General features: G+C 40.7%; 1 protein-coding gene across 1 annotated transcript in view; it reads left to right on the forward strand.

Annotated features, from left to right (window-relative positions):
* Positions 1 to 12366, forward strand: part of LAMA1 (laminin subunit alpha 1) — a 177431-nt gene that overhangs the window by 38526 nt on the left and 126539 nt on the right. Inside the window, exons 5-7 of the mRNA XM_077778268.1 lie at positions 5685 to 5790; positions 6315 to 6485; positions 6652 to 6764. Coding sequence (XP_077634394.1) covers positions 5685 to 5790; positions 6315 to 6485; positions 6652 to 6764 — 390 coding nt within the window. The remainder of the gene's footprint in view (positions 1 to 5684; positions 5791 to 6314; positions 6486 to 6651; positions 6765 to 12366) is intronic.

Genomic DNA, 12366 nt, shown 5'->3' on the forward strand with positions numbered 1-12366 from the left:
GGTGGGAGAATAGTGCTTTGATCCTGAGAGTCTCTGGAAGGTTTATTGAACTTAATCAGACATCCTCACCTGCTTCTTCAGACTCATGTGGATACATTACCACAAATGAAATCATGCATCTTCCTAAAATTCAAGTCATTAGAATGCTTTAATACTATTAGCCTGGAATATTAAGTTATTAGAACACCTTGATGTTATTATCCTGGAATAGTATTATATCCTTCTAGAGTTTTTCTCTGAATAATGCCATTTGAGGTTGTTAGAGGTGCTGTTTTTATTGTTCAACCAGGCAGCTACCAGGATTCAAAGAGAGTGCTGGCAAACTGGGTAGTTTCTTTTTTTATTTTTAGATTTTTAAAAAATATTTATTTTTGAGAGAGCAGCAGAGACAGAGAGAGACAGAGCATGAGCAGTGGAGGGGCAGAGAGAGATGGAGACGAATCTGAAGCAGGCTCCAGGCTCTGAGCTGTCAGCACGGAGCCCGATGCGGGGCTCAAACCCACAAACCACAAGATCGTGACCTGAGCCGAAGTGGGACGCTTAACCCACTGAGCCACCGGAAGTGCCCCAGAGTGTTTTATTTTTAATACTAGCCTTCTCTAATCAATTTATAGATGTCAGTTGGGTAAATGGGTGAGATTAGGATAAATGGAGAATAGTCAGTTAAGCATCGACTTTGGCTTGGGTCATGATCTCACGGTTCATGAGTTTGAACCCCATGTCAGGCTCTGTGCTGAGAGCTAGCTCAGAGCCTGGAGCCTGTTTCGGATTCTGTATCTCCCTCTCTCTCTGACCTTCCCCTGCTCACACTGTCTCTCTCTCTCTCTCTGAAATAAATAAAACATTTAAAAAAATTTAAAAAAATGGATTTGAATTTTTTTTAAATCACAAATTTCTAGGTTCAGAAAGTTACGTTTCTATTTTTCCAAATTTCTCCATGATTGAATAAGTAACTTTGATTATTTTTGCAAAATAAAAACTTCTGACACCAGAAGCCACTTTGATTATTCAGCCCCATACAGTTCTCATAATTTATAATTCCGTCTTGGGGAACAAAATGATCTGAAATTATTGCCCCAGACTCCTTAACTAAGAATTGCAGATCATTTTCTTTTCAGGATATCACATTGATTTTGAGTATGGATTAGTATAACATCATATACTAACATTTTGTAGAACTCAAAACTGTTTTCCTTTTCCAAAAGAGAGAACAAACCTCCCTAGAAAAACTCATGCTTCTCCTATACACAAATGCATTAAAACCCTCAACCATTGACCCTGAATCATCTGAGAAATATTGGTGAAAAAGATGTTGCAGTTAGCTTCAGGGCTAATCGACATTTTTGGTACTCCAATTTAAAGGCAGCAAAAATATTTCCTGCTGAGAAAAACATCTAGAAACCTCTAACGATGAATTATTAAGCTATCTTGAAGTATCTCAGATGAAAACTTGGGTAATTATATGTAATAGCATTGTTGCCAAAATGCCAGCTTTGTGGCGTTTTGTTTTATTTAACCTCATATTAATAAGAGAATTTCCACTAGATTGATGAGGTCCTAACACGCATTTGAGATGACCAAATGTACTCGGGCTGTGAAGAAGGGGAATTAAAAAAAAACAACCCAAAACCAACTACTAGTGAATGAGAAGGAATTTATTTCATGCTCAATGGAGTTTAGCACTATAAAGTCTTTAGCTACTGGCTAAATACATGCATAGAGGGCTGATTCCATTTTGTGTCCCATTGAATGAGGGAAAAATACAGATTAGTATTATAGGAACACTGACTAAATAATGTCTTTCAACAAAAATGTATAGTCTAATTTATTAAGTGCACAGCTACAGAATGAGAAAACTGTCACATATGTATACTGCTGTAGCCTCCATCCTGCCTTTGATTTTTATGCATAAAATCAAACGTTTGCTCTTGCTAGATTCTTGATCCCGATGCCCTTTCTCACTCTTTGATTTCCTTTCCCTCCTCCAACTTGAAGCTTGGGTAGTTTCCCTTAACTGAGATATTTCAGTGGTCTTTGAAATGATTCAGCAACCTGAGGTGATTAAAAAAAAATTATTATTATTATTTTTAAGTAGTCTCTACACTCAGCATGAAAGCCAGCACGGGGCCTGAACCTACGACCCTGAGATCAGGACCTGAGCCGACATCAAGAGTCAGGATGCCTAACTAACTGAGTCACCCAGGCGCCCCTTAAAAAAAATTATTTTTAGTACATGCTTTTTCTAGTGTATATTACTACCTTTTTTTCATCTTCTAGCAGATGTGGTCATATGCAACAGGGAACAGTAATTATTTTATAACTACGAAGTGAGACTAAATGTATTCACGTAAGGAATAATGTTTAGTGAATAGTTTTTGTTTTTTGTTTTTTTTCCCAAACACTAGTTTATCTGAGAAGAAAGACTGAGTTGTAGTAAAAGACAGCCAGGATGTTTTTATGACATTAGCTGTTTAAAGGTTTTCTACTCAGCCATGCTACCGAAGGAATTTATTTTTCTTTTTATTAAAAGTGTATTTATGATACCAGCAAGGTAAGAACATGTAGAAGTTCTTTAAAGCCTATCTAGTAGAGGGGCACCTGGGTGGCTCAGTCAGTCAAGCATCCTACTCTTGACTTCAGCTCATATCATAATCTCACCATTTCGTGAGTTTGAGCCCCACATCGGGCTCTGTGCTGATAGCATGGAGCCTCCTTGGGATTCTCTCTCTCTCTCTCTCTCTCTCTCTCTGCCCTCCTGTGCTCAAGCTGTCTCTGTCACAAATAAATAAATAAATATAAACCAAAATTAAAGCCTATCTAGTACCAAAAACTACCTGATGTTGACTACTATAAATGAGCTATTATTCAACCAAATTATGTTAAGTTATGTTCATGAGGTTTGAGCTTCTTTTCATCAGTGACTCAGAGCAGGAGCTTCTGAGTCCAGAGAGCATATGCCCTCACCACCCCCAGCTGCCCCCCAGTAACACAAGGCCATTGAGGTTCTCCAGAGTGGGAGGGAGCCCAGGGCAGAAAGCAGGGAGTTCTCTTGATGTGAAGCAAATGAGGTGAGGGGCAAAGAAGGGGGAGGCCTTGTGAAGTTAACATGTGAAGTATTTGTTGATAGAGAACTGCATTGCTAAATCAGTTCCCATGACCTTGGTTTCTTTTTCTTGCTTGGCTGATCTGTGCAAAGAGAATGGATAGAGCTGATTTGTACTGCAGATCTACTTGCATACATGCGGTATAGAGCCAGAAAAATATCATTTTAGCTGAAGGGTTAAAACACCAAGGTGTAAAACCATTATTGCACTTTATTCTTTTTTTAAATGTCTGCTTATTATTTATTTATTTATTTATTTATTTATTTATTTATTTATTTATTTATTTATTTAGGGAGTGAAAGAGCAGGGGAGAGGGACAGAGAGAAAGGGAGAGAGGATCTGAAGCGGGCTCCATGCTGAACATGGAGCCCGACTTGGGGCTCAGTCCCATGACTATGAGATCACGACCTGAGCCGCAATCAAGAGTCGGACGCTTAACTGACTGAGCCACCCAGGCGCCCCCAAACCATATTGTATTTTAAATGATTGCCTCATAAGACACATTGAAACCAGATGACTAGAATGGTGTGATCCTCAAGGATGGAGAACATTAGTATTTGCCTCAGACCAAACAATTCACTATCAGCACCTCCTGCCATGTGAATACCACATGCAAGAACAACATGTCACTTTAGGAACTAGATCTGTACGTAAAATGTGTCTAACTACTGGTAAATAAAAATAATACATCAGGGAACTGCATAATTACACGTAATGATTTGTCTGTTTCTTCATAAAGAAGAAATCCCTTTTAAAGGACTATGATAAAAATAACCAACTTTAAGTTCACAGTGAAAATATATATAGTATTTTAAATATTGTATATATTAAATATTGTATATAATATTATAGGTGTGGATTGTGTTCACAATTAGGAATCATGATCTGGAACACAAACATTCAGTAACTATTTTTTTGTTGAGAGGCTAAGGGCCTCTTGACTTGAACAGGGTCATTCTCCTGGGGTAGAACACTACAAATAGGTAATTCTGTAANGTATGTCGCATTTTCAAAAATATTTATCTTTAAGTTTATATATTTATTTTTGAGAGAGAGGGGAGGGGCAGAGAGAAAGGGAGACACAGAATTCAAAGCCAGCTCCAGAATTCAAAGCAAGCTCCAGGCTCACTGTCAGCACAGAGCCAGACACAGGGCTCAAACTCACGAACTGCGAGATCATGACCCGAGCTGAAACCAGACACTCAACTGCCTGAGCCACCCAGGTGCCTCTGTGGCATCTATTTTTACTATAGATACATAGTAAGTTTTTTTTTAATGCAGTAACTCTGAAGAAAAAAAACCATTTTAATTTTGTAATTTCAGTGATTAAGATATCTATATTAGAAAAGATCATTGCAAACATTAGGCAGTACCTAAACAATAAAAATTGAAGACATGAATTCCTTCTGTATTACCAAGTTTATATTGTGCTTTTTCAGATTTCACTGGAACAGAAACATTGCAGAGAAAACATTGACTCATTGTTCTTTACAAAGAAGAGATTATCTTCTGTGATCTTAGAAGATCAACCTCGAGTAAATTAGAGAAACGCCCCTTAGCTAACCAGCACCCCCAACCACAGTGCTATCTCTCTGTACACAGTGTCCATTTAGGTAGAATGCCTCTCCGGTGTCCTGTACACCATCGTTTCTAGATCTTTATGGAAACTTCACTGCTCTTATCTTCTTTTAACAAGATAAAGCTAAGTTTCCAAAGACCCTAAAGGAGTTCTGCTTCCCACAGTCATCCAAAAATTGTCTTCTGAATAGTTTGGACAAGTTGCTAAGAGATAAAAATCAAAGACAAAAAGGAATGTACAAAGGCAAAGATTAACACTGAATTGAAGAGAATTTCGAAACCGGGATCATTATGTTCTAACCTCTTACTCACCAACAAAAATAGGCAGTAAAGAAAAAGGAGAAGGAGGGGAAAATCCTAGATGATTACAGAAAGACCACGTGTACTAGCAGAAGCAGCGTGACCGAGGCGGACAGAGAAATGCCCTTCTTTTAAGTGAAAGGTGTTTGAATTTCATTGGCAGATACATGCCTTGGATCATTTGAAACTTGTCTCAAAACCTATTTTCCCAACATTTTATTGTGAAGATTTTCGATCAGAGATGTGCAAAGGATTGTACGATGAACTTCTCTCCACCCACCTAGATCCTACAATGAGCATTTTACTCTTTCTCCCACCTGTATTCTATGTCTATCCATCAACCCAGCTTTTTTTTTGATGTGTTTCAAAGTGAGTTTAGATATCCGTATGCTTTGGTCCTAAACTTTTTTTAATAAGTTTTATTTATTTATTTTGAGAGAGACAGAGACAACGTGAATGGGGGAGAGAGCAGAGTGAGAGGAAGAGAGAGAGAGAGAGGGAGAGAGAGAAAATCCCAAGCAGGCACCACGTAGCAGGCTCCACATGGTCTGTGCCTAGAGCCCAACTCAGGGCTCGAACTCACAAAACCATGAGATCGTAGAAACCAACAGTTGGATGCTCAACCGACTGGGCTACCCAGGCACCCCTGCTCCTAAACTCTTAAGCACCTACATCAGTATGTGATTCTTTTTTGTTTTGCAGGTAAAGTGTACACACAGTGAACTACTCAAACTTACCCAAACTGTAGACTTGTGCATTCTGCAGTTTTTCACGACAGCATGTCTGTTTAATCCAAGCCTTTATCGGGGTATAGAATGTAACATTACCCACAAAGTTCCCTCGTGTTGCCTCCCAGTCAATCCTCACCCCCTGCAACTGCCTGTTCTGATTGTTTCCTCAGAGATGAGTATTTCTTGTCCTAGAATTTCATATAAATGAATCCACCATATATGCTGCTCCGTGTAAGGCTTCCTTCCCTCAGCACACAGACTGAAAAATCTCTTTTAATTCACCTGCAAAGTGAGATGAAGTAATCCTATCCTTTTTTTAAAAAATTTTTTAATGTTTTATTTATTTCTAGGAGAGAGAGAGAGAGAGAGAGACAGCGTGAGCAGGGGAGGGTCAGAGAGAGAGGGAGTCACAGACTGAAACAGGCTCCAGGCTCTGAGCTGGCAGTCAGCACAGAGCCCGACGCGGGGCTCGAACCCACGAACCGCGAGATCATGACCTAAGCGAAAGTCGGACGCTTAACCGACTAAGCCACCCAGGTGCCCCAATCCCATCCTTTTGATTTCAAGTGGCTGAGCTGACTTGGTGAATCCTGACTTTCAGGGCTGTTTCCTGCCATCCTCAATCTTGCTAGCAATGCGCACATCAGCACCAACGCCACCTGCGGCGAGCGGGGGCCCGAGATGTCCTGCAAACTTGTGGAGCACGTTCCCGGCCGACCGGTACGCAACGCCCAGTGCCGGATCTGCGACGCCAATAGCGCCAACCCCAAAGGCAAGTGTTACTCCTATTCAGAAATGCCCTTCGAGACTGCACCTCTAGAAATGGTGGCTGAAGGCTTCTGTTAGGAGTCACGAACATTGTGATCACCTTCACTCCCATTCATTCCCACTAGCCTTGCTGTTGGGAAGTCAAAAACTTCTATTTTTTCTTTTCGCAGAACGCCATCCAATATCGCATGCAATCGATGGGACCAACAACTGGTGGCAAAGCCCCAGTATTCAGAACGGGAGAGAATATCACTGGGTCACAATCACTCTGGACTTAAGGCAGGTAGGTTGGGCCAGAAGCACCGAAGGGTGTCTCTGGATTGCTGAGGTGTGCTCTTCCGATGCCCTTCCAGAAAGCCCGGCTTGTGTCTGGACATGTTCACATTCTGGTCAGACTGTTTTCCACCAGATGAATTCAATTGACGTACAGAAGTCGTCCCTTTCTTGTCGCATTCGTCACTCCCAGGTATCTGTGAGAATATGAGTGACATTGTGTCCACGTGGTTTGGTGTTCTTAGAAGCTGGGTGAGAGGGCGGGGCACGCTTGGCCGTTTGGGGTACCATGTCAAGCTGTGTGCTACATGTTATCAGAAACGCTGGGGGTCAGGGATGGAACAGAGTTCCTTTTGAGGTTATTGGCTTGCTGTTATCAGCGTGCAAAGGTATCGCAGAAGGGTGTACATAGAAAATAAGGCTAGGAAACCAAAGAGATCACGTGACTCCTGTTGGCTGTGCTCCGGCCCTGTCATGCCATCAGTGAGGCCAAGAGTAATGGATGGTCCTTACTTCTGTGAGGGAGCCTTCCGTACGAGCTGGCCACGGCAACGTATAAATGGCTCTGGCCACGCCTGTATCCTCTTGCTTTGCTTCAAGACCACATAGGAGGATGGAGAAAAATACGATATGGGCCCTGGTTGTCCCGATATTTCTGGGAAAGGGAAGGAAAAGGAAATCTGAGAGGAAGGAATGAAAAGAGAGATGGCCGGTATTTTGGGCTATTGGCAAAATCTCTCATCTGAGTTCTCCAGAAAAGCCATTGCATGACGTTCTTATTTATTTCCATTCAATTTCACTTGCATTAGAACTCATCAATATCACGTTAAATATAAGCTGAAAGAGACAAATCGTTGTAATGTGCACTGCAGGGTCGAAATAGGAATTGTAGAAATTTAATGGCAAAGAGTTATAATTCTTTGAATAAGTCTTAGTTTTTTTTTTTTTTTTTTAATGTTTGTTTATTTTAATAGCGAGAAAGAGAGTGTAGCCATGCGTGAGTAGGGGAGATCCGGACGGGAGGGACACAGAGAGAATCCTAAGCAGGGTCTGCGCTGCCAGTACAGAGCCCAATGCGGGGCTTGATCTCACGACCTGAGCCAAAATCAAGAGTCAGCTGCTCAACTGACTGAGCCGCTCAGGTGCCCCAAATAAGGGATAGTTTTTAAAATGTGCAGGATTTTAAGTAGAAGACAACGTAATACTGTGTATATTCACGTACAAGGAACTTTTGATTTCGAATAATAACAGTAAATAAAGAAGCAAAATGCGAGGGTCCCCATGTTTAGGTTCATGGTATTTATTTAAGTGAAGTAACACTTCCAGCTGTTTTCAGCCATATGTCTTGAGTTATGCTGTCATGTCTTAATATTTGTAAATTCCCCTAAAGCAGAAGAGAAAAGAAGCCCCCCTTTTGGCCTGGTCTGTTTTTATTTCAATGGTGAGAATGTTTCTGCAGGAGATCTTGGTATTCCCGTCACCTTTTCAGTTTATTTTCTTTTTTCAAGGGGAAAACTACAGCCATTTTTACCATCAGAAATGTGATAGTATGTGGGTTTAGAGACAAACCAATAGCTGGGCATTTCACATAGAGATTTCAGATCCATGTTAAGACTGTCGTTTATCATGCAGTGTGTCATGTTTGATCTCACTCTGATGGGAACTCTTTTTTTTTTAATATATTTTTTAAAAATTTTATTTATTTCTAAGAGAGAGAGAGAGAGTGTGAGCAGGGGAGGGTCAGAGAGAGAGGGAGTCACAGACTCTGAAATAGGCTCCAGGCTCTGAGCTGGCAGTCAGCACAGAGCCCGATGTGGGGCTCGAACCCACGAAGCAGGAGATCATGACCTAAGTGAAAGTCGGATGCTTAACCAACTAAGCCACCCAGGCGCCCCTGACTGGAACTCTTTTGCTTTAGGTTGAGCCGAGTTGGCTTGAGGAATTCCAAGGGTTCGTTGGTTTTAGGTTTTTAAGGCATATTTCAAAAGTAGGCATGTTTACATAGTTATAGACCCGTAGGTAATTTTTACTGCTTTTTAGTTACATTTCCAAATTAAGATTGCTTAAACTAATTGGTACTCAGAAAGGTCTTCATCTTTTTTATACAGTGTAACATCTTTGTCGTGCTCTCCAATTTTTAAAAAGTGCATTATGCAGATCTCTCTCAGATTTATTTATTTATTGAGCCTTTTTCTTATGGACATTTTTTAATATATAGAAAGCATATTACAGTAAGTGTGCATATATCCAACCCTGAGATTCAGAGGTTGTTAAACATTTTGGAATGTTGATTTCAGCTTCCCAAGCAGTTTCCAGGTGAATGGCAGTCATTATGATATTGTACTAATACAATATTTTTTGTGTCTTCAGAAACTAAAGAGATTTGTCCTGACTTGGCACCATGCCAGTAGCAGCCCTAACAAAATTAAGAGCAATTCCCTAACAACTATTTTATAATTTATCTTTTATTTTGATTATCCCATTAAAAGGAATATTTATTGCCTGTATGTCTATAGGAATCTATACGTATACTTCACATATGAACATGTATATATGTATAAAACATATTGTGTATGTATAGGACTTACACAGTTGACCCTTGGACAATGTAGGGGTTAGGATTACTGACCACCTGTACAGTTGAAAATTCACATATAATTTTTGATACCCTCAAAACTCAACTATTGACCTTCTGTTGACTGGAAGCCTTATCGATAACATAAATAGTTAATTAACACATATTTTCCTATATTGTATGTATTATCTACTGTATTCTTACAATCAAATAAGCCAGAAAAAAGAAAATATTATTACGAAAATCATAAGGAAAGAAAATACACTTACAGTATTGTACTGCATTGCAAAAAATCCGTGTATAAGTAGACTCATGCAGGTTAAACAATAATAGGGTATTTAAGGGTCAACTGTATGCAGTATATAGATTATATGTAGTGTGTTATCTGTATATAATATACAGAATTTAATATTATGGATTTTGTAATAATACAGAACTTTAATATACATATTAAATCTATACATGTATACATTGTATATGTACAATCTATGTATTGTATATTCATATACAATGAATATATACAGGATTCTATATATGTATACATACTTACGTAAGTATAGGTTATAGATTACAGAGCACTTTTTTCCCTCATCCATATTATTTTATCTGCTCTCTCCAAAAATCCTGGAATACAGATGGTCTCTTTGGAGGTAAGCACATTGCAGCACAGAGTGGTTCACTGGCCCACGAAGGGGTAAGTGGCTCTATGTGCTGAAGCTGCCATTGGAAATCAGGACTTGTGGTCCCTTCCACACTCTGTTATTGTCTCACCTCATTTGTGCCTGGTCTCCTATCACTGGATTCCTCTGCATTATGGGGAGACCAGCTGGGGGTGTCTTACAGTTTCCTCCTGATTTGGGATAGTTCAGGGTCTTCTTACTCCCTCCCCTCGTTTTTCTCGCCTCACGTTTCTGCTCAGTGGGTCCTTTCCCTACGGTGACTGGTAGATGTGGGTGCTACCTGCCATGGGATTTTTGGCCAAGAAGCAGGAAGATGAATCAATGTTTTATATTCTCCCTCGAAAATGTTTAAACCTAGGCAAAAAGTTTCACTGGGAGGTGGTCAAATTTGTGAGTCAGAGTGTGTAATGTTCCTTTAGAAGAGACAATACATCTCGTAAAAAAAAGGAAATGTTTCCTATGGCACTGAAAAGAAAACTGCCTTTTGAGGCAGTGCTTTATTTTCTGTGTAGGTTTAATTAGGAAGTGGCACTTTGTTGTGGGAACATAATCACAGAAGGTCCTTTGTTTTATACAGACCTTCGGACAATAGCTGCTTGTTTGCCTGGTTTTATAAAACCTCATTAATGTGGATGTCTGTTTTTTTTTTTCCCTAAAATTTCTGAAAAACTGACCAGAACTAGATTGAGGTTTATGAGTGTGTCATCCAAATAGAAAGTGTTTTGCTAAGCACACTGACAGGGTAAATAAGATTTCACAGTCTTCGGAGGGAAAACCTTGAAAGATTTTTAGGACAAGAACTGCATGTAAATTGGAGTTTCTCATTGCAAGTGAGTCTTGGCTGTTCATTAAAAGAGGTCAGGCAGAGACCCTTTCTGGAAACTATGGTAGGAATTATTGTTAATCGTATACTTGCATTTATCCAAAATGATTCATTGTGTTTCAATTTTCTGTTACTTTATATTGGTCTCAACCGATTTCAGATACTAAGTTTTTTCTTGAGTTTGCTTGGCAAAAAGAATAGATTGGAAGAAATCTTAAGCTCTTCATTGTGATCTGAAAGTAAGCCACACAAAGTTCTTGTCCTTTGGGCATTTTTACCATTTTCGTCCTGTTCTCTGTGAAACTGCTACTCTCATCGATGTGTCTTTCTTTTGTTTTCATATTTTTATTATCTCATTTTATTGTTTCATACGCGACTTCTCCTCCAGTTAGCTGTTGTGTATCTATTGTGTAAGGAATCACAGCAGACCTTTATGCCTTCAAACAACAGCATTCCTTATGTTTATCCCAGTTTCTATGGGTGAGTGATTCAGGAAGGGCTTGATGGAGCAGGTGCATGTGTAAGGTTGCAGGCCATGGGGGTTGGAGGTGGGGGAGCCGGGGAGGGGGGTCTGGGCAGCTGAGGTGGGGGGTGCTGGGACAGCTGGGAAAAGGGTATTGGGGCAGCTGAGACGGGGGTGCCTGGGCACCTGGGGGCTGGCCACTCTCTCCCTTCATGTGGTCTCAAGACTTTTCTGTGTGGCCTCTCCATGTGGGCTGGTGTGGGCTTCCTCAGAGCATTGCAGCCTTGAGGCAGATTGCCTACATGGCACTTCAGGGCTCCAGCACAAATGTTCCAAAGAAAGTGGCAGAAGTCATGTCCACATATAGACCTGGCCTCCAGAGTCACGCGGGAGCTCTTCCTTGTGCTCTGTGGGCCACCCAGTCACTGCAGTCATTGAGGATCCAAGGAGAGGAAACAAGGAGCCACCCAGCCTGTCAGCAGAAGAGGGATAAACAGTTTGAGGCCTGTCGTAAAGCTGTGACTGCCTCATACTTCTGAGAATGCCTGTGTCTGGCGGGTGGCTTCTGCCAGCCTCCCATAGCTCGTCCTTAGGTGCCACACCTTTATCTTCAGTGTCCTAGAGAGCTATAGGGTCAAATGGGGATACAAATACTATGCCTTGAGTTGTTCAATGTTCCTGGCAGGTGAGCTGAATACCTAAAAAGAACTAAGGCCAGACTTCAAGGACTGTATGGACTTCGGTTTCTTGACAAAATTTATTTTTTTAATGTTTACTTATTGAGAGAGAGAGAGCGAGAGCATGCACACGCATGAGGGGGGGGTAGGGATAGAGGACAAGGGAAAGAGAGAATCCCATGCAGGCTCTGCACTGTCAGCGCAGAGCCAGACGTGGGGCTGGATCTCATGATGCGTGACATCATGATGTGAACTGAAAGCAAGAGTGAGACACTTAACCAACTGAGCCACCCAGCGGCCCCGACAAGATTTATTTTTAAGCTTTATCATTTATATATTATCAATAGTTTGTCAAACCGTCAAGCATAAACATATTTCCATTTATCACATTAAC

The sequence above is a fragment of the Crocuta crocuta genome, unplaced genomic scaffold (genome assembly GCF_008692635.1).
Source record: "Crocuta crocuta isolate KB4526 unplaced genomic scaffold, BGI_CrCroc_1.0 scaffold26, whole genome shotgun sequence".
NCBI classification, from domain to species: Eukaryota; Metazoa; Chordata; class Mammalia; order Carnivora; family Hyaenidae; genus Crocuta; species Crocuta crocuta.